At 45.8% G+C, this 25,303-nt stretch overlaps 1 protein-coding gene across 1 annotated transcript; it reads right to left on the reverse strand.

The window, feature by feature from the left end:
* Positions 1–319: 319 nt before the first annotated feature.
* On the reverse strand, positions 320–16,390 carry PPP1CC (protein phosphatase 1 catalytic subunit gamma). Its single transcript, XM_084491494.1, has 7 exons — positions 16,087–16,390; positions 6,589–6,720; positions 5,195–5,425; positions 3,507–3,611; positions 2,616–2,839; positions 2,011–2,145; positions 320–1,598 (listed from the first exon to the last, which is right to left on the reverse strand). The coding sequence occupies exons 1-7, from the start codon at positions 16,139–16,141 to the stop codon at positions 1,509–1,511; spliced, it is 972 nt and encodes a 323-aa protein (XP_084347620.1). The 5' UTR covers positions 16,142–16,390; the 3' UTR covers positions 320–1,508.
* Positions 16,391–25,303: the final 8,913 nt, after the last annotated feature.

Raw genomic sequence — 25,303 nt, forward strand, 5'->3', positions numbered from 1 at the left:
CTGGGCGCTTCTCAGAAGCCTTGACCTGCAGCTGCCCTGATCAGAGGCTGCAAAAACCCCAAAACCACAAGCTCAGACACCAGGATCAGTATATACCAGATGCTGAGATGCAGAGTTCTGGCTTGTCTGCTGCAGTTCTGCAGACCCACAGCAGTGCTCGAAGCAGTCTGGGAGCTGAGTGCCTGTGCCCTCACCTCCCTCTGGTGGAAGGGTGCTGGTGTCTTGGGGCAGCACACACAAAGCTTTGGAACCGAATCAACACCGTTTAAAAGCACACCTCGAGTGCTTGCAGCTCAGACAAATCCAAACCGAGAATGTGTGGATTTCCAGACCGATTTATTTCTCTCAGTCAGGTCCTCTGATAGCAGGAGTGATAGTTGTGATAAACCGACACGGAGAAGATTTAACAATTTCTTCATTTAATAAGTGATTTTCACTACATGGTATTGTACACTGTCATCTGTTCAAAAAAGATTAACAGTTTTTAAAAAACAAGATACCGTGAGAGATTTGTATAAACTGGTGCTCAAGATCAATGCCTCTGGTTGGCTCATCAAGCTATTTTCTAGGCTTCTTTGTAAAACAAAGTCTCTAGGCCAAAATTCACAAAACCATTCAGGCAGATCTTAGAACCATTTTCCTTAACTTCCAGCCTTCTGACCCTGGCTGCCACAGGACTGATGCAACTGTAAAAAGGTCCACTTGATAGAACATACAGAAACTGTACAAAAATGTGTTTACTTTTGCCATGAACAGAACTAACAGCACAGCATTTCTACTTGCTATTTCAAGTCGAGACTTCCTTTTTTTCCTCCAAGAGGAAGGCATGAATGGAGAGCCCTGCCAACTCCCAGCTCAGGGTGGTGGGTTGTGTACGTACAGTTTTCTAAGCGAACTTTGGCTTCAGGAAAGAAACTTAAAATAATGGCTTTAATTGACATTGAAAGTATATGGAGAGGGAGGTGTGTTTTCATTAAATATACATCATACCAGAGATGCTGGGAAGGTTGAAGGTTATTCCTAATGTTGACAGCAATAAAACTGACGTGTACATGACAAGACATTAAAAGAAGAGCAATCCCTTTAAAACAAATTTCAACGTAAAAAAAGTTCACAGTGGTTTGTATAAACAGTATGTCATTTCCAACAGTAACAAATTTCTACTCTCACAGCACACTAGTGCCCTCTTTAGATCCTAAAGAAAACAAGCATTTACACTACTCATTGTACAGATTCAGAAAGTCAGTTGTACAATTACCCATAATGACAGGATAAGATGCTGCGGAGTGTACAGCTGTAACACCAACGAAAGGAAAGTTTAAAACCTTTTCTGGGAGGGAGAAAAATCTTTCATTTGCTGTTACAACCAGCAAATGCCATTCATCAAATCAAAAGGGAAACCACAAACACATTATCTATTTTGAGCAAGCTGAACAGTACACATTACAGTTTTAAAAATGGAGGTTATATACTATAATACAAGTCCGAACAAGGCAGTGCCACATTGACTATTTCTTTGCTTGTTTTGTGATCATACCCCTGGGAGGCGTTACAGGTCTGCTAGCGTTGGGCTTCTTTTTCTCTGCAGGTTTCAAAATCTGAAAGAGATAATTCAGTCATTAAGCAAATAATTTAATTTTCTTACCCTCAAACAATCCATTCACTAGTGTAAGGCATGACACAGACCAGCTGGACAGGTCACAAGGAAGCCAAGACAAATTATTTTCCTGCTCAAAGCACCTGACCTGAGAGCCCATGCCAACAGAAGCAGGAAAACCACCAAGAACTTTGCTTGGATAATTCCAAGGTGAAACAATTCATCTATTCACATCAGTAAGGGCTTATCACATTTTTAAACACCTGAATGCAAACAGCTCTGTCTACATTTAATAGCTGTGAAGATCTATTTGAAGCAAGCATTATGGTTTGTAACTGTACAGTATAAATCGAGAACAGGAACTCTAAAGTGTAACTGCACTAACTAGGAGATAAAGTTGCCAGATACAATACCTGAAAAGAGCACATTAAAGTTTCATCCACACTCATCATGGCACCTGCATTATCAAATTCTCCACAGTAATTTGGGGCAGAAAAGAGAGTTACCAATTGCCTTTTTGCAAAAAACTCATATCCATCTTCAACAACCTTTGGAGAGAAAAGCAGAAATTACACTGGGCAATTTCTTCCAGACAAGGTACAAAGCAGCTTTAATTGAATCAGCAGCTGAAAAACTGCTTACAGCTACAGAGCACCAGCTCCAAACTTTTACCCCCAAAACAGGAAGAACATTACAGGATCCATTTTGGCAACAAGGTCCATTAGCAATAAAACAGGATTACACTAAGCTCAAGATAACCTTGTTTAAGTTATCAGACCCATGGTTTGCACATATTAAACAAAAGCATACAAGGGCTTTTAAACAGTGGGACAGGCTGCCCAGAAATGATGGAATCTTTGTCTTTGTGGATATTTAAAGCTTGTCTGGACAAAATCCTAAGTGATTTGGTCTTACACTGGTTTGCCCTGTGTTGAGTATGTATGTAGAGACCAGATGACCATTTCAGGTCCCTTTCAACTTAAAGTATTCCTTGGTTCAATGCACAAAATTAAAATACCTGATGAGCTCTACATATGAGATCCAAATCATGTTTGTGGAGAAACTTAGCAACCACTTCAGCGCCAAATGTGAAGGACACTCCTCTGTCATTTTCACCCCATCCTAAGACATCTTTGTCAGGGTCAGACCACAGGAGATCACAAAGAAGACCTTGATCGGGTACATCAGTGGGGCGCATAATTCGTCGTATCTGTTCCATTGACTGAAGGTCTGGTGACAAACCTGGTCAGAATTAAGACACACACAGCTCACATTTCAGTCCAACTCTGCACTGTAGGACTGACACATTAACTCAAGACAAAAAAAACTTGTAGGCAAACACATGCACCATTGCAATTTTATGTAGTACAATGGCAACGTTAACTGATATTTTTTAATCCAGCATTTTAAAGCTTGTATAAAAGACTTTTTAGAAGGTTTACCGGGAGCAATATCAGCAAAGACATTTCCCCTTTTTAGAGGATTACAATCTCAAGAATTTGCAAGTGTCTTTTAAAAGAGCTATCAAGTGAAAGAGGCATTAATGCTAGAAATAACAGAACATGTTTATTTTAAAGATCAGGCCTAGTAAGATGAAATAATCACATAGATCTCATACCATTTTCTGCATTTCTCCAACTGTCTGCATACTAAATGCAGACAACTGTCTGCAGTCACCAAGCTGCCAGCTCAACGATTCACAGAACTGATGTTGATCGAGCTCTCAATCCTACCTCATACATGAACCAAGGCAGGCGAAAATCCCTAAAGTTTCAAAGCTTTGGTAATGAAGTGCATGACAAAAAAATCAGCATTTTTCAGCAACTGAAAAATCATACAAGATAGACATGAAATTGCCAATATTTATAACAGTATTACATTTTCTTAAAATATTAACTGAAAAACTTACCTCCATGACAGCAGAATATTTTCTCATCCACAATAGCTGCAATTGGTAAACAGTTAAAACAGTCTGTGAAAGTCTTCCACAGCTTAATATTATATCTTCTCTTACCTAGAAAAGATTTGGGGAGAAGAGAACAGTCAGTATACTTCTCTAACACAACTACAGTCTACCATGGCTGCTTTGAAGTAAGACTTGCAAGAAGTCAGCAGTAAGGGCTAGACACGTTTTATCTTCCCTGATACCCACTGATGTACTTTACTGCTGATAAGAAAAGTTGCAAGGTCTTTTTCCATGTGACAGACGCAGCTTCGAAATGGCTCTGAGGATAGCACCCATCTGTTCAAGAGAATGACATTCTACTCTTGGCAGCCAGACCCTCCAGTCTCAACCCCCTTGGTGAATGTGATCCATTTCAGAAAATTATGCCATTTGCTGTTTTCTTCAGGGATAGCCAGCATTTCCTGGAATGCAGATTTTCCTTAAATTTCTGCAAGTACTTTACTGCATGAAGTCTCTCTAGGCACAGAAACAGGACTGAAAAAATGAAGCTGCTGGTTTCACTTTCCAAGCAACTCTCCCAACAGATACGAGCCCTGAACATATTTGCGCTATGTGACTAAGCCTGTGATTAATCTTTGAGGAGTCAAGTCAAATACCGCACATCTTTGTTTCCTTGTTGAAAAAGGAGAATGAGACAGAGTACATTTTGTAAGGTACAAGCCAAGCATGTCCCACAACAGAACCTGGGAGGATGCTTCAGTGCACAATCAACATAACAGCTTAATCTCCTCCACGCTATCTGGGTTAGCTGACATCCTTTGAAGCATACGAACATTACACATCCACTTTACAGCAGAACTACTTATTATGATACAGTAAGGTCTACGTATAGCTTCCATCACAGATCTTAATGCACCCTGCAGTGACAGAGGTAGTACATTAAGTGCATAGCAACATTACGTTTGTTCAAAAGGAGCGCTTGTGATGCCCAATAAACACAAGCCTATTTCTTCATTAAAAGGCTGATGCACTGGTTCAAGTAACGGTTACAGCTGAAGCCACCTACTGAAAGAGCAAGTGTCTGGTATTTAATCCAACCGTGCATCATACTGAAGGCTTCACACATGCTTTGCTCCATTTATTAAAGGAAGAAAGGAAATTCTGGTTTTGGCCGAAGCAGCAGAGCAAAATACTGTAGGACTGCATTCAGTTCCAGAGAAGGACAAGCATTTACTTTTTTTTTTTTAAACATTACAAAGTTACAGGCCTTAGTATGAGCTACACTGCAAGCACTGTAACAACCACAATAAAGACCAGCACAATCTTAGTTAACAACCCAAAATTATAACAGAGGTGCACACTGTTACAGATGAAAGAAACATGCAAACTGTAAAGCAAAGTAAAATTCTCACCTGCTAAGAACCGTAAGAACTTCACAAATGCATACCAATAAGAACTTAACTTAGTGGCCAGTAAATAAAAATATCCATTTGCATTCTGTTCTGTGAGGATCAGACTATAATAAATGAAAACTTTCCCCTTGCAAAATTTGGCCACAGGGCCAACTGAAGTGTGCAGAAATAATGACAAGTTAGGAAAGAGTGATCCAATGCTAGAAGACTAGAAGATAAACATCTCCTATCCTGCTTTCCCAAGCCAAAAGATACTCACATTTGTCCGTAATTACTTACATTCATCATAAAACCCATAAATTCTATTAATGCTGGCACATTCATGGTTCCCTCGGAGAAGGAAAAAATTCTCTGGATATTTAATTTTGTAGGCCAGTAGAAGACAGATTGTTTCTAAGGACTGCTTCCCTCTGTCAACATAATCGCCGAGGAACAGGTAGTTGCTCTCTGGTGGAAAGCCTCCGTATTCAAAGAGTCGAAGCAAGTCATAGTACTGTCCATGGATGTCACCTGCAGAGAGTATTCAGAAACAACACAAGTGACATTTCACAACAGCTTTTGATTAATTCTAGAGAAACAGCAAATAAGTGAACCATCAGAAAAAAACTGCAGATAGAAATTGCCTGCAACATTCTTGAAGATTACATAGTTTTAATGCATATCAAATTATCACTCTAAATTTTGACCTCTGTGCAATACAATGACTAATTATGCATTAAGAAAAGTATCCATCTACCCCAAAAATATTCCTACACGTGAAACAAATCTAAGGTTCCAAGAGGTCAGCTCTGTGCTCACACAACGATTTGGCATCCAGTTAATTCCTTTCCTTGACTCATGGCTGTGACATTTGGGACCTTTACTTCATTCTCAATACCTTTGCAGATCAGTAGTGACACTGACTGAAAACCAGGGAAATTACTTTCCTCTGCACCATCTCTGGTATTTTCTTGCCACACCCAGTATTTTAAATTCTAACAGTGAAGTTGTACCAAAATAAATTGGTATTTCTGCCTTTAGTTTAAATCACAGTTTTGTTTCTGGCACGCAGAACACAATCTTGCTTTTCGTCTACCACATGTTATAAATATTGAACAAACTACTTTGGTCTGAAGTAAATCCTCAGTGTTGGAGCAGGATTTGAGGGGTGTATTTTGACATTCTTCATTCTTTTAGCACAGCTTAGACATGCACATGCATGCAGAATCAGCACCATCTCTAAATATGGTGAAACCAGACCAGAAATTCAGTCCTGGCAATGGTACAGAAATTTAAGTTCCAAGCAAGATTTTAAAATGGTGTCAAACCATGGTTCAACTCTGAATAGCAACTACAAAAAGCTACTGTGGTTCTTTGATTCTCCTTGATCAGGCTGAACACTTCAATGATACAAGAATTCCTTTCCAAAACTTCTCAACGCTGGTCAAAAGACCTGATGAAACTAGACCAATTACGTTTTGGTTTGGGATTTTTTGGTCCCCACTCCAGTTCCCATGTTCATTACCCCCTCCCCATTCCTCCACCCAAAGCATTCAGCACAGGCTTATTTTCCCTTTCACTACAAGCATTTACCAGTTTCATAGTAAGTGACAGAAGCAACTGCCATTTGTTCTCTGCTTTACATCTGCATCTATCCAAAACGTCCCCCTATGCCCTGACCACACCGTACTTACCACATATTTTCAGTGGAGCTTCAAGTTCTAGTAGAATAGGCTGACTGAGAAAGATCTCTCTGGATTTCAAGCACAGTCCTCTAATTTCGTTCTCTTGAAGTTGGACATTTTTACCTGGTTTTGATCCTCTCACTGTTGGAAGAAGTTAGAAGTCAGTTATCCATGTCAACAATATTCCTACTGTTCCTTAAGAGAATGACTAAGTGCCATTAACAAAGAATTAAACTATAACAACTGTGCTATTAGGATTGAATAAAGTATTCTGTTTATGCTGAGCTGTTAAACTGCACCATTTGCTGTCTCCTCCAAATGAATCTGAACTCTTAAAATAAGTTTGAAGTAAAGCAGGATAAGTGTGCATGGGAATGTCAGACATAAAGATGCTTGTCATCACCTAACCGCCACCACCAGAGGTTAAGCTAATTATATTGCCATGCTAAAGCGCTCAGGGCACAGATTAGGCTGAAAAGTAAAACAGCTTGAGCCCCAGAATTCATCAAAAAAAATCCCTGTTCATCTAGGTGAGAAGTTCTCAGTTGCAATGAATCTGAAGGCAGCACAGCATCTGCAGTCCCCGATCAGAAGGTGCCTCCACAAAGCAGGACCTGTCAAAATCTAATGGCCCAGCACATCTAATGGCTGTTTTACAGCCTTAATAGGACAGTCAGACAAATAACTGCATTCCTAAAAACTGCCTCGAAGTTACAAAGCATGCTGCAGAAGTAATTAGTACTACAAGACAATCATCAACATCTCAAGCCTGTACTTTACCTTTTTACTACTCTTTTTAACACCTTTTACCCCTCCCCGACAAGTTTCAGTTCCTCAAGAACACCAGAGCCACAGGAACAGCTGAATGCTTTAAACATTTGACAACCAGAGGGAGAGGTGGGAACCCTCCAAATATACTTTCTATTCCATATGGATCAGGACTGCGACTGCATTTATTTTAGACGGTTCCTGTAAAACCCATCCCCAGGCTTTCCCACCTCTTAGCTATGAGAAACTGATGCTCATGGTGCCAACGAGGGTAAGAGGTGGTGGGAAATGACACGAGAAAAGAAATGAAGAAAAAGGAGGCTGGAACCGTGACAGAACCTCCTCCCGCACCAGTTGTGCTTGCACAGCAGAATCAGGATCCCAAGTTAGAATGAGGACTCCAGAAGGAATTCAGGAGAAGGCCCACATAACACCACGCTCTTCTTTGTCACATACGTAAACAACACTCAAAGCCTCATTACTAGGGCTCTTCTTGGGAATAATCTTCTAAATGCATTAAAACCGAAGCCACCAAATTGACGAATTTTACAACAAAGCATGTCTAGTGCCTAATTTAAATCTCCCCTTGTTCTTTTTTTTTTTTTTTTTAAACCCATTAACCCTTGTCCTATCACTTGTAAAAAGCCGCTCTCCAGGTTCCTTTTAGATGCCCTTTACAGAGGGAGAACTGTCTCAAAGCTGCAAAGGATTTAATCCGGAAGGAAATCACTCCTGTTTTTCAGAAAAAGAGATTCTAGCTTTTTGTCTTGAGACAGAGCCTGAAGAAATTCACCTTACTAAACCATGCACCACTTTTTCTGGGTCCCTTCTCCACTCCTTGTCATTCCCCCCCAAAACAAAGCAGAAGACAAGCTGGTAGGAGATTTATCTCCCAGCTCAGACCACCTTTTTTCAATCCTTCTCTTTTTCTACCGCCTCCACTGCAAGAATTCTCAATGTTTGGTTCCCTTTACATCCTGTCAAAGCTTGGACATGAAACAAGGACACCAGCTTGGCCCAAACAAGTTTCTACAGCCATCAGAAGATTTTTTCCTCCATTTATCAGACCCTAACAACTCCTCACCCCCAATTTCTGTTGCCCAGAAAATGCAAGGGACATTTCTCTGGCAGCAATTCTGTTACTATAGCTAAATTGCACACAGCAGCATTTGTGAGGGGTAGGTTAAGACTAAATGGAAAAACCATTGCGCTGTTACTGTCACTGCAGGCCCTGCAGTTCATGAAATCAAGAAGTGAGAATTCCAGTAGGGAAGGCGGCTTGGGAAGAGAACAAAAACAATCGTGCTGCAGAGGGCTCCCAATTTCTTATTAGCACTTAAGTGTTTTTGCGCAAGCCTTTGATCAAGAGCAGAAGGCATTGTTCAGGGTGTTCTGTAGCCAAGAATAAACAGCAATCATGTAATATCCAGCCATAAAACCACGTGCCACTGGACTCCAGCTCTGCTAGCACTTGGTGTTGTTACCAACCCAGTTCTCTGCTGCACCACGACTCCTATCCGAGACCCGAGCCATGCTGGCACTGTCTGTACTGCAGAACCACACTGACAGTGCCACAAAACACGCAGCCTTCCTTCAAACAAGCTTCCAAAGCAAGTTTTAGTTCTAATTATAACCTGCAGCACCAGGGAGGTGTGTAGGTCAGAAGCCCCAGCTGTAACACCGGTGTCTCTTGGGCCATACTCACAGCCATGTATTACCGCTCACCCCGGCATCAGTTCTGTGGTGACACAGAAATTACCACGAAACTTCAAGTATTCCATTAAAATATTAGAAGTAATGAAGCACATAAATGGAAGTTAAATCTCTGTCACAGCAGTTTATCACGCTCCAGTCTTTTCATCTCTGCAGTAATTTTTTCAGCCATCCGGTAATTCTCCTTGCACTTGCAGGCAATGAGCTACTGAACACGCCAAATATCCAGCAGTAAAGAACAAATTTAGAGAAAAAGGGATCAGCTGGTTAAATTATAAAGATCAATTTCTCCTCTCAAATATCAGAATTAACTTTTTTTTTTTTTAAAAAAAAAAAGAGGTACTATACTTGTGTTTAACCTTCTCAGATAGCAGAAATTCAACTTTCCGTGATTTGGTCTTGTTGGAAATTGCTAAAAATCAAACCCTGCACCTCACATCCATAAATTAAAAAGTATAAGAAGTATAGGGAATGTAAGCAATGCACTGAGTCACTCGAGCTCATGAATAAAGCATAGCATTCATTTCTGCTGAAGATTAAATGAAAATCTGAGAAGTGACTGCTTCAGATTCAAGTTTCCTAGGTTGCTGATATGTTTTCATTGAACCAGGATAACCTTTTAGTCGTTTAGTTGCAGAAAACCTTGACATGATGAAATGATGCCTTGTTGCAGTTTACATAAACTCGCTAGCACGGATGTCAGAAAGATGGCAGAAAAACAGGAAAATTTGGTTCACTGTGCTGCCTGCCAGTGACATTTTGACCACTTCCATCTAACATGGAACCAGTGCAGGAAAAATGTGTGCTCAATTTCTTCTAACATACCCTGAAAAGCTGCAAAAAATATTTTTGGCTTCAGAAGAATCAAATACGCAGAAGTGCACGGTGGTTTGAGAGGTCTGTATTTTTAGTGCAAGGATTTTCTCATCCACAACGGAAGAGCTGGCACGGAAATGCAGGATACTCAGTCTGAATGAACGCTTAGGAGGTTTCTCTGAGTCTCCAAATGACTTAGTCCCACTAAGAAGGGCAAAGATACTATGAAAAACGTGGTGTTTACAGTTCCTTTTCTCTGCTTTGGACAGAAACAAGGCAGCTTGTAGAGATCAGACAGTACAATACTAATTGGCAGCTTGGTCAAAGTCAAAAGAGCAGCTCGATAGCACCGTACTGCACATTTGTTCTTTCGGTGCATAAAAAATAACCTCTCAGAAATGACAGGCTGGAACTGACAGCGAAACAAGCTAAAGATTAATCAGCTGAGGGAAGAAGTCAGCCCATTTCAAATAATATTTTATTTATATCTCGTCTCAACATACTGCTGCACTATTTCCAGACAGTAATATATTCCTTTTCTCCTTTAGGCAGAGCTGCTCTTGTTCTTAATCATTTTGAGAGCTTGAATTTCAACGTCCAGCCTGGGCAGTCTTCTAACAAGTAAAACCTTTTCCAGTGGGCAAGTATAAAAAGTTTGGGGAAAAAGATTTCCACTGGCTGGAAAAGGCTACAGAAAAGATCTCCCCGAGGCCTGGATGATCTCTGAGGAGGTACTCTTCCAAGTCACAATGACCGAGCTATAAAATATCCCAGCTTCTACAGTTATGCTCTGTAAAACCAGCGCAGGAAACCTTGAAGGGAGAGCAATCCATCTGTTGTCCAGTCAAAAGCATAAAGCCTTTAGCCAGTATCGACAGAGCTTTTTGTTTTTCAAATACGCTGAGCACGGGGCCAAGCCACAGCTCTGGGGCAGTGACAACTGCGCGCTCTTATCTCTTCAGTGCGTGCTATTCCAGACCTCATTTCTGAGGGTTACAAGCTTCAACACAGATCCTTTACAGCCTGTCCAAAACACAAATCGATAGGTTTCAACTATTAAAATTAAATGCTGCACTTTCCAAGACAAGGAGAACTGCTAGAAAGCACCAACCCCAAAGGAGGACGCGAGCGCAGTACGACGGCCGCCCAGCAGAGGGAGAAGAAGTGCACAAGGAAGAGCAAGAACTCACCACCCGTCATTTTGGTGCAAGCAAAGAGCCAGGACAAAGCCTCGCTGCAGCTGCCAGGGCTTCCAACACAGCCTGACATTTAGGGGAACTTTTATGCAGTTCTGCCTGAAGGACAGATGGGTCAGAGCTGCGGGATCCAGAACATACAGGCTGTACAGCACGCTCCATCTCCAGCATCTCCCAGCGTTCAGTCTGGTGCCATGCAGTCCTTTCACAAAGGGAAAGGCTCTTACCAAAAGCAGTATGTTACCTGCTAAAGGGAGCAATCCTTCCACAAGGATATTGAGGAGGAGAATATTCAACATGGCAGAAATTCCAGTGATCCATGCGTCTTTCCTTCAGTACTACCTTACAAATGCTGTCAGCTGAAGTCCTAGAATTGAGATCTTGCACAGAAAATGTTTTAAAGAAAATAGCCCACGAGCAGCTTGGTTGGCGCCCAGCTTATTAAACAAGCTTTCCAATTTTACCGTATTTTACGTTAAGATGCCTGCAATCCTAGAGGAGTTTCCAAAAATACTGCAGGTTGTTTTTATCTTGCTTAGGCAGTTCCTGATGACAGTTTCACATTCCATTTTACACCACAGACACAAAGGGAATAAATAACTTGGAAGTGGCTGATGTCAAAAAGGTTTTAGTTTACTTCAGGCAGCATCAACTTTGATCAGCTCATTTCAAATTCAAAATCAAAACCAAAAAGCAACTCCTCAGCTACACTAAGTAACACTGAGCTACGGGAACGTATGTGGTTTGAGGTCAACGAGTGCTACTTGTTTATTAGAAACTATCGCAGCATCCTAACTCATCAGAAAGCGAAATCTAAAATTTCAAATTAGCATTTGTGAGAACCAGCTAAATGGAAAGCAATCTTCCAGATCCAATCAATGTTGTATTAAGCAGAAGGGAGTAAAAGCTGAATTTTAAGAAATATTTTTTCCTCTTTCCAGCAGTTTATCTATACTCCTTGGCTTAACTATTTTTGATAACTGGATGATCTTCTTTCACCATTTAATGCAAATTAGAGAGTATCTCCTCATCAGCCATACAACAAGCTTTACTGGGAATAGAAATCTGTGGGTGTATAAACAGGGAAGTTTGAGGATTTAGAGTCTTTTTGCTGATTTTAGCACACTAACCAGGATTTCAGCTTTCAAAAAGGCTACCACCATTCTGGCCTTGCATGGCTTTATCCAAAGAAGCCTCTCTTCATTACTTGTTTTCCTTTAATAGCAATTGCAGAGGCTGGATACAGAAGAGATTTTCAGAAACTTATTTCAGCTTGGGCTCCACTAACATATGTTAGCTGTTATTTTCCCCTGTTATTTGTTACCATGGCAAGGCTGGGGCATTTCAATCTGCTTTTCCAGAGACATTACTATGCGCTCCGTTCTCAAATCAGACCCTATTTACATTATACACGAAGAGCTGCCAACACAGTAGGTGAAGGAAACGGATACGAGGCTCTAGTTACAGGAACATCATCTGAGGTGACACAGAAAGGAAGCCACGCTCACACCTGGGAACCTCGGGATTTCTCCTCAACGATCCTTCTGGAGCTGAGCAGGAATTGTGCCATTTCCTGGGAGCCTTTCCACAACTATGCAGATGACACTGATTTTCATCTTACAGGGAGCTTTTCCGGCATCTCATCTAGCAGCAGGTTTTATTCAGCAGATACAAAGCCCAGAAGATGAAGTTATTGCCCACAAAATCCCTTCCAGAAGAACAGCTTGCCCCTAAATTTACCCCTACTTATTCCTCAGTCAAGTTAGTTCTGTAAATATTTGGGCTTTTACCTGCTACCAAATACCCTCAGGAAACATCTCAATACTCACTGCAGGATACTGTTGTTTAGTATACTTTAAAAGCCTTATTCTTGAGAAAATTGTTGTTAGGAAAATTACTATAAAAGCAACAAAATTAGGCAACCTGTTCTCATGAAAATGCACAACCCTCATTAGCAAAGAAGTCAAGCAAAACATAAGTTACAGCAAAAAAAATGGTATGCTCAATGTTTTCATCGAACTGCTCCCCAAGGTGGAGAACAATGTTACTGAAAAATGGGTTTTGTGACATTTCAAAGCCAAATGGCTCTGTACTATAAACACTCGGAGCAAGAGAGACTCTCCAAATATTTACTTAAGAACAAGAAGCTAAACATATACTTCTAGGCCTTTAAAGAATACTCTAATCATTTCAGCTAACCAGCTTAATGTGGGTTGGATTGCATCAACTCCTTGAGGGAAACAGTACAAATAACGTAATTTGATCAGAGCAATTACCTCAGCTGTCATAAAAGGTGTCAAGACAGAGCAAGTACAACTCAATCACAAATACTGTACTGATACCCTGTATTAAGAGCAAAAGGGAGAACAATTTATTATTTACCACTTCACCTCACCTAGACCATTAGACTAGATTCACTACCAGCACAGCTCGCTTGGTCTCCTCCGACGGTGCAATGCTAAGGCCCATATAAAACACAGTTTATGAAATAAATTGGTGTGAGAATACATTTAAAACTATCTCCATATCTTTTTTTTTTTTTTACCCTTTAAGAAGGCATAAAGCCATAGTACCAGTTTATATCCTTTGCATTATAACAGATAAATCACCTAAAATTAACTGTTGTAAAAAAATCAGTATACATTTTAAAGGTATTTGTAACAAAATACCAAATTGCTCTGAAAATTAAAACTTGTACAAAGATTTGGGCAACTCAGTTTGTTAATAAGCTGATATTAAAGCAGATTGTGCTGTGTTGTAATGCTTGACTAAGATTATAATCTGTGTACAACCTTGCCTGAAAAGGTTATCACTCGAAACAATTCTGGTAGAGACGCTTCAGGCACCATGTAACCAACATCCTGCAGTTGTTCTACCAGCACTGCATTGAAAAAGAATGGCACAATGCAGAAATGCATCTTAAATTCCTTTGCTTGTTCCAAATTGGATGAGAAACCTTGCACACACTTCAGATTCTGCCTCCCAGTTTAATACCATGCAGATCTGCACTTCAGAAGTTCAGTGTTATCATCTACCTAGCTGCACCTTAATAATTCCAGGGAAAGGATGAGTCAAATTTTAAACCACCAGAGAACGGTGCCTGCACAGTAATTCACACAATTTATCACCCTATGCAAAATGCAGTGCTTGCAGAAATGCAGCATTGCTTTGCCCTTTCTACAAAAAAAAAAAAAAAAAAAAAAGTAAAAGACTACCACAAAGGTCAATCATCACTGACTGAAAAAGAAGCTTAAAAAAGACATTTAATAAGCAATAAACAAAATACACACCAGCACAGGCTACTAACATAGGTAATCATTTTAAAAACTGAAAGACGATCATTGCCTCAAGAAATCCGAAATCCCAGCTGAAATGTCAATAAAAAAATTAATTTCAGCTCTGGCAGCTGATGCAACCTGAAGTAATAGCATCTTTAGCTACATGGCCATCTCTTAAAAGATCTTGTCAGTAAGCCTCCTGGAGCCTGATTTACGAGCTCCCATCTCCTCCAGACATGTAATACTGCTATAAGCTGGGTAAGACCATAACATATCTACATAGCACATCTTATTACTTTCTGAAACTTTAAACAATAATCATCATTCAAAATCATTGATTTATTTCTATGCTTACGCTGTTCCATGCCTTTAATATTAGCAACTTACACTGAGAAAACCACATGAGTTGCACTAGAAGTAATCAGGTATGAAATATATTATCTGCAGTAAAACTGAGCGTGTATTAATAAGGCACCAGACTTATGACATACAGGACCTGACACCTACAAAGTGTGCTACTAGAGTTTCAGGAAAATCCTGGTCTAAATTTATGAAGGGAAGCCTTTAAATAATTTAAGCCAGGGTAGTTTAAATTGGTGACAGGCAAAGCAAAACGGATCAGAGAAAAAGCCCTACTTACTTTTACTTATTCTAGCTCAGTAATCCCATAATACACCTACTGGATTTTTAATTCCAAGTAATTTCTGTGGTAGCACTGTTGTCCCTCTGCCTGTCCTTTTGCTATCCAGGCCATTACACCGAGCAAAATTTAAGAAGGAAAAAGTGTAACATAGATAAAAGACATTTCCTCCCTGTTTGCTTCAGCATTTTAGATGACTTTGTGCCAAGTGGAAAAAACACTACACCCCGATCAAGCTCTTCAAGCACAAGTGCTGATGAGATGCCTGCCCCAACACAGATAAAATTTGGCTGGATCAGGCTAGCTTCCTTCCCTAAATAATTCCTTCCTTGATGCCTTCAGAAAATGTGTCACTAGCTACTTCCATGACGGCTCAGTGACAACTGCAGCCTGGTGCTGATCCCTGCAACCAAAAGGAAGATGCTGAAGACACCCCCTGCGATTTCCAGGTTCCCCTTTGATTTAGGGGCTCCCATGCAGCGTTTTTCAACCCTAGGTGCTAACACCACAAGACAATGAGTCCTTCCACGTAAGGTCTGGAACAGCATAACCCAACCCTCAACTGACACCTAAACAAGCTCCCATATGTTACAATTCAGAGCCGAATGGTGGTGTTAATGCAGCAGCAAACCAACGCTAAAGCCACGCTGCCCTAAAGCCCGTGGAAATCCCCTCCCGGCTCCCTGCAGCGCTGCCCCGAGCGGCTCTTTAAACGCCCCAGCTCCGACTTCCAGAGCCCCACGGCCGCCCAGCCAAGAGGAGCCCCCACGTGCATGCGTGCAAGCCAAAAACGGGGGGAAAAACCCCAAAAGCAAGGCCGGGAGCACCCTGAAACGCTTCCCCATGACAATGAGCTGCAGGGGGAGGCCGGCCAGACCCCGAGCTGCTCGGGGACCTGGGGCAGCGCTGCTCCAGGACCTGTAGCGACCCCCGGGAGGCCTCAGAGCCCCCCACCCCCTAATTTTGGGCCCCCCCAAACCGGGCCCGCGGCCCTCCGACCTGAGGGGACCTCGCCGGAGGCCGCTGCCGGGTGGGCGCCGGCTGCACCCCCCCCAACCTCCTGTGTCCCCCCACACACACCGCCGCCGCCCCTCACCCTCCAGCAGCCGTTGGATGATGCTGTCGATGTTGAGCTTGTCTATATCCGCCATCGCCTCGCAGCGGCCCGGCGGACCCCTCCCCGCCGCTCCCCTCCCTCAGCTCGCCGCTCGGCAGGGCCCGGCTCCTCCGCTCGCCCCGTGCCGCCGGCCCCTGCCCGCTCCCTGCTTTCTTCCTTCCTCTCAGCTCCGAGCCCGCTGCCGCCGCCGCCTCCTCCCCCCCCCTTTCTCTCCTCTCTTTTCTCCTCTCCTCAGCCGCCGCGCTCGGCTGAGCCCCGGCGCCCCCACAAAATGGCCGCCGTCTCCTCAGCGGGCTCGGCCGGCGCAAGGATACCGCGAGCGCGCGGCGCCTCACCGGAAGCCCTTTATAGGCCGGGCGGGAAGAGCGCGGCGGAGGCGGGGCGCGCGCACTGCGGCCCCGAGGCCACCTTCGCTGGATCCTTCCGCCGAGCGGGAGGGGAAATAGTGCGGGGTGGCAGCCGGTTCCCCCGTGTTATGGGGGACACCGTGAGCGGCCCGGCCTCGGTTTGTTGGAACCGGGCCGTGTTTGGGAGCTGCAGGCTGTTCTGTGTGTGTCCCGGTGGAGGGAGGTTGGGGTGTGTCTCCTGTCAGGGCTGCCGCCTCATGGCGCCACGTGCCCGTGATCCATGAGGGGTGCAGGTGCCTGCCGCAGACCAGCTGCTTCCCGGCCCTAAAATAGGATGAATGTCACCCAAAACACGCCGGCAGCTGGCATCTCCCCCAGTGTGTGCACCAGCCAACAGCTCTGTGTAACCTCAGACACAGACCTCACCCCATACAGCTCCAAAGGGCAACTGTATAGCACCTGGAAATCCATAAGGAGCCTCACCAGAGAAAGTGGCAGGCTCCTTCAAGAGCATCTGGCCATTTTATTTGTTATTATTTTGTCCTGAGTATATCACAGGCTTGGCCACAAGCAATTAAATGAGGCTCCTCTTGTAAATCAGATTGCATCTGGGAAGGAGATGGGCTGTGCGGGCCTTTCCCCCTGTTTGGGTTGCATCTCTGATGGATGACTATTTAATGGCTTCATTTCCTCCCGCTTTAAATTGCGGGGATGGCTGCGTCAACCTCTTCTCCCCTCCCTGTGCCGATTGCTGCCACCGTGCAAGCCGGGTGCCTCACGGTGACAGCTGTATAACATCCATAACCGCTGGCTGCCGTGGCGGCGCCGGAGCAGAGTTCAGGTCCCTGAGGGCGATAACGCGAAGGAGTCGCCGTCTCAGCACACCTTCGGTCTGGCGGGAGGAAGGAGATAAGAGGACATATGGCCAGACACTATCTGAAACTCAGGGGTTTTATGCGCCGCAAAACGAAGCTTCAAAATGCTCCACTTCCCTGAGCCAATGCTTGTCGTAATGAGCACGCCCCAGCCGATAACGCTAATCTCAGTCACGCTGGTGTAAGCCCGAAGTAACCCCGTTGAAGACAATAGAGTTACTTCAGATTTACTTCAACGTGACAGCACTTGCAGATTTACATCTATTTTTGTGCTGCACCTTCTCGGGGAACGGCCTCCCAGCTCTTTTGCTTTCTTTCTCTTGCAAATCCTTTCAACTTTTGCAGAGCTAGTTATTCTCTTGGATTTAACTGAATTATTCAAAAAAAGGGAAATTGGTCCTGTGTTTCCCAAGAAACCTTCCCGTCCTTTTTTTCCTTGTCTTCATTTTATCATGACCTTCAGCTGTTGCCCCCTCTCCCCTGGTTCTCCTTCAGGGATGAGTCCTGCAGGGACCAGAGCACCTTTTGTGGATTGCTGAGTCCCCCTGGTAATGAAACAGGGTGGATGGGGAGAGCTCAGCATCTTCCAGAATGCCACCCAGGACATTTGCTCCTATAGGATCCTCATGGGATCATTGTACTTCTGAAAGGAAGGATCCAGCCCTTCAAACGAAACTGGTCAGGGCAAGGAATGCATCTCACTTGATAAACCAAATCAAGCAAGGTCCAAAGCACTGCCAGTTCGTGTTAAAAGAGGCATAGCCGAGGGGAAAGGAGGGAAGTGACAGATGAAGGCAGATCTGTCAAGGCCCTGTCATCACCTCGATAACCAATCCTCCTCCCTGCGGCTCCGCGCCCAGGCCCCAGCGCTCGCTGCGAGTGCTTGGTGTCCTGTTCAGAGGGGGCCTGTGGGTTTTGCACGCAGTCTTTTGCATTTACATTTTTGCTATGTAGACACAAAAAATAAGAGCCCTTACCTAACAGCAGTAAACTCCGAGACAAGGCTGAGATGTTAAAATGCCACTGCAGAGTTATCGTTTTAATAAGCTAATTTTTCTCTGCTGAAAATAACAAGCCTTGCCCCACAGCAGCTTCTCTGATTAGAAAAGGGGACACAGCCAAGGTGTTATAAATAACCTGAAACTATTTTCTTCTCCAGTGTTGCTCACAATAACGATTTATTTCGAGAAGGGGAACAATCAGGGAAATCCCTTCGTCCTTAAACTCTGTGCACAGGCTTGAAGCGTTCGATAATTCTGAAGCTCCCGGTTCGCATATCCCCGCCCTTTCTGTGTTTCTCCACAGTTTGTGTTCTAGTTTGCTAAATACATGATGATGTACGATTTATCTTGCTCACAGCTCTGAGACCTCTGTGTCTTTTCCTCCCTCCCCCCTCAAACACCACAAATAAATCACAGCTTGGGTAACATTCCTTGGAAGCCTCAGTGTAAAATATCTTTCCCTACTGAGTTGTCCTCACTATCTCTTGCGCATGCCACTTTGTTTATTGTACAGTTGCTCATAATCTGGCTATGTATAAAAATATAGATATCATATATATAATACCCACCTACATACAGTAGCAAAATAAGGAGCATTTCATTATTATTCTCTACATACATATCCATAATACATGCACATACATATACTACGTGTGTAACATTACATGGACATACCCTATATATACACGCATACACATGTATATATATACAGCTAATGTATAAAGCTCCTTATTTTATTCCAGTATGTAGGTGGATCCTAAGAAATGCAAGTCACCCACGCTTCCCCTTCCTTAGATTACATATTTGCTAAGTCCGTGAAATTTGCTGTGTTTGTGTACGTTTCAGACAAAGATCTACATGGACTGTTCAGCACTGGAAAAACAAAGGCGGTGTGACTCGTGGGTCAGATGTTATTTTTCCTAACTAGATGCCCAGCCACGATTTCACTGTTTTCATAACTCCTACTGCGTGCGTCCAGATATCAGGCTGTTGCGATCCAGATAAACTTTGTACGCGTGCTTCTTGCCTCCGATGGCTAAAATATTTCGCTGACCCCCAGATTTCAGACGCTGCAGAGTTCTGGGGGAGGCAGCGGCGATTTGTGAGATAAAAGAGCAGATGGGCAAAGCCACGAGGCGGATCTGGAGACGCAGGGGTACGTGCCCTGTTCGGCAGGGAGCCGATGACGCAGAGTCAGGTGTTTTCTTAGTGTCATGTTTTATTTACCAAACATGCAGTGCTGCCATCTCCCTTGAGCACCAAAACATGCAGACCGCCGGCAGGCAGCTCCGCCGTGCGGGACGTGGTGAGGAGCTCGGGGCTTTCTGCTGCTCCTCCAAGGACTCCACCACATGCAAAGCCCCGTGCCCGGAGGGGCAGCAGCAGGATGCCTTCCAGAGAGCTCCTCACGCTCTCTTCTCATCACCTCTACACCCTGCACGTGGGACCCAGGCCTTGATTTCCACCCAGCCAAACGTTTCACGCTCCCAACAGCTGGTTTCCATCTGCACCTCCCACCCAGGGAACCTGTCAGCAACAATGACAAGTCCATCGCAAGTTCGTCAAAATCACTTTTTTTTTGGTTAAAATATGTTAAAGGATTCTGCTCAGAAAATCTCGAGACAGGCTATTTTGACACGAGAAAAATGTGATTTGCCATTCTTCCCCTCCTACGTCTCTTTTTTTTTTTTTTTTTGGTCAAAGTTGACATACTTCATGGGTTTCTGCTGAAAGGCATTGTTGGATGGAGAAATCTTCAGCTGGGGAGTTTGGGAAGGTTCGTAGTGGCAAAAATGCTGCCAGTAAAGTCCTTCTCTTATAAAAATGTCCTAAGTCACTTTTTATTCTGATGTAGCAGAGACCACGGTAGGATTTTCCCTGCTGTAGCCATTTGGATTGAGCCAATGCAGCACGTCGCACCCTGTCTGGGGGTTTTGTGTCTGAATCTGGATTTCATCCTGGGCCAGGCACAAAAACCACTCGGGGAAGCAGCCGATCGGCGTGTCCTACCCGCACTGAGCACCCCTGGGCAGGTGTCTGCTCCATCCATCGCTCAGAAAAAGAGCCGAAACGGGGCTGAAGGAGGATTTGTCCTACTTTTAGCGAAGAGCAGCCGCAGCAGCTCGCTTGACGCTGCTTTGGCAGGGAGCAGAGCCTCTGTCTTCTTCCCTCGCCAGCCAGGAACCGCCACGCTCCACCAGAGCCTGAGTTTCATAAGCTGCTGGGAAGCCCTCGCAGGTCTCCGTGGGGTTCAGCTGAGCCGTTCGTGGAGGGGGAAAGGGAAAAATGTACGTGGCAGCCAGCTGCACAGCCCGCAAAGGGTTCCCAGCCCTTTGTCAGCTGGTCTGTGAGCTGGTGGGGTGAGCACGGTTTGCTTTTTCTCTTCGCTTCCCCTGCTTTTACCCCGGCAGAACTCGGCTTCATGGATGAGCTGCTTCTCTAATTAAAACCGATGAGAAAGGAGGACCAGGAGAGCTGCCAGGGGAGCGGGAAAGTGGAAATGAGAAGAGGCTTTGCTGATTTGTTCTTGGTCAAATGTCGGCTTTGCCTCTGTGGGCGACGCATCGCTGAACACGAGAGGCAGGAGCAAGGAAGAGACCTCTTGTGTCGGGTACCCCGACTGCCCTGGGGCTTTAGAAATGCAGATAAAACATAGGACAGGTGCCTGCAGGCTTCCCAATGGCTGGTGCTCCAAAGCCTCCTGAGGCCCAGGACAAATGACAGTCATTCAGAGGGCAGCCGGGGTACCTGACTTCATTTTCTGCCCTGATTTTTGTTTCCCCCGACGGTCCCGAACATCCCGAGCAGTCCCGCTGCCCGCTGCCCTGCACCTGGCCTTTCTGCTTACGTGCGGAGTCTGCTGGGGAGGCAGCTGCCACGTGTGCTTATTTATTTGTTTCTCTTCTCACCTCCTCCTTTCTGCTTGCTTTGAGCGAGGCTGGCAGATTTTCAGGAGCCGGGCTGCTCTTACGTAAGGTTGCGCTAAAACCTGCACAAAAGGATTTGGAGGAAAGCGTGGCTGGAGCCAACTTTGATCCCTGGATGCCCTTCTGGTCTGTCCACACCACTCAGACACGCTGCTGCGAGCGGCTGCCTCGTCCTGGGGCTTCCTTTCTGCTGCCAAAATCCCTGGGGACCGCTGGGGTGCCACACAGCATCTCCCACCCCCGGGCAGTTCAAGCCTGGGTAATTAATGATAATTATCCGGCCGAGGGAGTAGATATTCATCTGATTTCATTCATATGAAATCTTCAACTGGAGTAGAGCTGAGCCGTGGTTTTATTTTTGACCTCACTTTGCAGCTTGGGGAGCTGCGATCCCATCACCAAACTGCTGCGCAAACCCAAAGCGGTGGAGCCAGGATCTCCCCCGGGCTCCTCCGGTGCTAAATCACCCGAGTTTGGGTTCAGGTGAGGTGATAAATCCAAGGGCTGCGAACAGTCGTGTACACAATGGTGGTTGTTAGCCAATAAATCGGGCTTTTACGCAAATGCCTCCGTGCAGACGTCGGCTGCGGGGCGGCAAGCGAGACCGGGGAGTCGGAAAAATTAATGCGTGGAGAAAGGGGGGACTTGGAAAGTTGCCACTGTTGTTCCAGTCCCTTCAGGAGCTCACTTTTCCCCTTCTTTCCCTCCGTGCTTTACACTCCACGTGGTTTTTGCCTTTTAAAAATAGACGCCTTGTTTGCACTAGGGGCATGCTGTGTGTGTGTGAGCAGCAGGAGCTCAGCGCTGCGCTCAAGGCCAGGTTGAGGCTGTAGCGAGGTGAGGCTTAAGGCTGGAGGTCTGCTTCTGCCCCACAACAAACGGCTCTGGGCGTGGGCAGTTTGTTTCCCACATTGAAAAGAAGGAAAAAAGCAGAAAAAAGTGTCCACCCTGCAGCCAGAACAGAATTGGGTGATCGAGGATGCATTTAGGGTTCAAATGCATCATTGCATCCTGTTCCCAAAGTCACGTCCCTCCAGGGGATGCTCTCCAGGGCTCTGAGTTTGGTTGGTTTGGGTTTATTCCTCACGGGGGCTGCAGGTTTCATCCGGGGGAGGCACTCGAACCACTACAGCTTCTGCGGGCCTCCTGGGCAAGCTCCTGGAGAAGAACAGAGGTGGAGAAACCCTCATAGGGTCAGCCAAGCCCACGCACCCGCACGCTGCAGCCTCCAACGTTGCTTCTCCTGAGGGTTTGTCCCTTGGTAAGATATCGGCCAGCGGAGAGCCTCGGGGCCACCAGCTGACATTCACCATTTGCTTCGGATCCCTGCCTTCTGGAGTCAATCGAAGGGCAGTGCTGGTGGGACCGACTGCCTTTTGTGGTGCGACTGCAGTGAGATGTCTTGCTCAGTGTGGGATTCATGCCAGAGCTTTTTTTTCCCCTTTCTTTCTTTCTTTTTCTTTTTTTTTTCCTGAAATAAGCAGTTTTATTTAGGTATCTCTAGAAAAAGTCCCACCTGGCCCTTTGGAAGGGTTTCAGCTAAAACGTAGCAGATTCCATTCTTCTCTAAAAAGGTAAGCCGCGTTTCTCAGCCAGACTTTCCTCCCTTTTGTGGCCGCAGTTTGGCACGCCGGAGGCGCAGCCGGCGGCAAGGTCGCTGCCCTTCCCCGGCCGAGGAAGGAAAGCCGCAGCACGTGGCGACCTGGAGAGCTTTCCCCACGTGTTTTGGGCTCAAGCAAGGCAGGCAGCCACCATTCCCTCTGTTCTCCTTTTTTCCATGACCTTTTAAATTCGGGTTGCTCAGGTGAACGTCTCCCAGCCTGGGTGTCCTCCTCCCTCGTGAGCCACGCTGCTTGGTGGCCCCGCTCCGTGTCCCCACTGGTGGGGTGCACGGAGGAAGAAGCTTCTTGCTGCTCACCCTCCTCGTCCCCTTTTTGCAATTTGCTTTGTGCCAAACTGGGCAGGCAGTGGAGGAGGATTTCAGCTTGCTCAGTGGAAGATCTTCACTCCTGTCCCCACACCACCAGGAGGCACAGCCCTGCCCCTGCTGCCTTTTGTGCCTTGAAGCAGGTGCCAAGCAGGAGGCGAAGGCACAGCCTTAAATCCACCACCCCATTCCTGCTCTTCTCTGGATGTCCTTGTCCTCGGGGTCGGTCCACGGGGGAAGAGATGCTCACCTGGAGCTCGCCTCCCAGAAAGAAATGCCCTGACATTCCTCATCGGGGTGCATTTATCTTTATTAGGCGTGTTTACAACCCAGGGTGTGCGCCGCAGCCTCCTCCCAGGCACAGGCAGCAGAGCGAGCTGCCCCAGCCCCTCAGACACAGACGTGCACGAGGAAACGGGGAGGAAATCCAGTGCAAAGGCGAAGCACCGTGAGTCACTCGGGGAAATGGCTCTGCTGAGCTGCCTGCAGCACCGGGAAGGATTGGAAAGAGCAGGGGTGCAAGCGGCCAGGATGAGGGGAACGCAGCCGGTCCTCGTGTGCTACATGCGCCGGGCCAAAAAGCTTTGCTTCTCTTCTTCCTTTTCTTTTTATAGCCCTTTGGTTAATGTGGGTTTTGTCCCGTGGGTCTGGTCCCTCACGCATCTCCCTGTTTTTCGTGGTCCTGCTCTGGGATCTTTCAGGCTGTGGGAGCACGGAGCGAAGCCTTAAATCCTTCGCTCGCTGCCTCTGGGTCCTCTTGAGCCCGTACCATTGGGCGTGTGATTAATTAATGCTCTGCTCTTTCACCTGCTTGACGATGATCCTCAGTGATGTGACTGAAACTTAACCTCCCGGGCTGGAGGCAGCCCCGTGCACCATAACGGGCTGGATGTGTATTTTTAGCAATAAGGTGTTTCCAGCTCAGGATTTGATCATTCTGGACATTTCCTCATCCCTCCCTGAGTCACACGCCAGCCCCTTCCTGCTGTTTCCTAGGGCTCACAGGAGATGCTCTCCTTCCCGGGGGGTCACCCCCACATGCCCAGCTTTGGGGACACTGATTTTTCCCATAGCACTCCGCAGGATGCCTTGCAGAGCCCGTAGGGATGCTCTCAACCTCCCCCCTTGGGGATTTCAGAGCCCATTAGACAGTTTTGCAACCCAGAGAAGATTTTCCACCAGCACGGATACATCCAGCTACCTCCCTTCTTCCCCATGCAGGAGCAAGAATTCGGTGATGAAAATGGAGCTGGCGACAGCGCTAATTGCTGGAGAGACAACGAGCCTCGTGGGGCTGGGGGCTGGTGTCCCATGTGGCCCTACAGCCGCAGGTGAGAGCCTGCTGGAACATTTTTTTGGCTCCGAGGGAGGCAGGAGAGGGCTCTGAGCAGAGCCAGGGAGCACAAGCAGGTTTCTAGAAGCAGCACAAGCTGAGCTGGTAAATTATAAAACGCCACACTCGAGGGCTGTTATATAATGTCCCTTTGCAGGAGCCGGTAGCTAAATATAAAAAGCCAGTTACATTCCGGGCTGGTGTAAAATGATGCAAGCGAGCGGCTTTGTGTGGGAAGGATGCTCTGCGGCGCTGCGAGAAGCGGAAAGGCTTTCGGCACCCTGGTTTGCTCCCTGCCTTCATCGCCTGCTTTCTCTGCACCCCTGTGAAATGCGTTCACGCCCCGCGTCTCGGTTTCCCCCTCTCTGAACCGGGAACAATAAAATCGCCGTTTTCCTTGCAGCTGCGTTGTCAGGATTAATTCCTGTTTGCGAAATGACCTGCGAATCTATAGAAACCCAACCAGCATATCATTAGCCCCAGCTAAACTCGGCATGTAAAATCAGCGGGCCGCGTTCCCCTCCCGCCCCGGAGGAGAAGGGCTGGTGGCAGCGCTGCCAAGAGGAAAATTCCAGCCACTGGAAAAAAAAAAATAAAATAAAAAAATCCAGGAGAGCAAAGCTTTGTCAGGCTGAGACCGCTTTGTTTTCCTCGAGGAACCTCACCCCTCCATTAGCTGCGAGCAGAAGGATCGGCTCCCACACGAGACAGCTAACGCCGAGGCGTGGGGGGGGTGATGAGATTTTTGGATGCCTCATCCTGCCCTGGTGGTGACGGTGACCCTGG

This window comes from Aythya ferina, assembly GCF_964211825.1.
Source record: "Aythya ferina genome assembly, chromosome: 17".
NCBI lineage: Eukaryota > Metazoa > Chordata > Aves > Anseriformes > Anatidae > Aythya > Aythya ferina.

What these genes read in the sequence shown, in the direction of transcription:
- PPP1CC (XM_084491494.1), bottom strand. Translation starts at nt 16,141, where the DNA reads ATGGCGGATATAGACAAGCTCAACATCGACAGCATCATCCAACGGCTG. An exon ending in AATATTCTGCTGTCATGGAG is followed by an intron (nt 2,840 to 3,506) that starts GTAAGTTTTTCA and finishes AATTCTGACCAG; the next exon opens with GTTTGTCACCAGACCTTCAG. An exon ending in TCATATGTAGAGCTCATCAG is followed by an intron (nt 2,146 to 2,615) that starts GTATTTTAATTT and finishes TTCTCTCCAAAG; the next exon opens with GTTGTTGAAGATGGATATGA.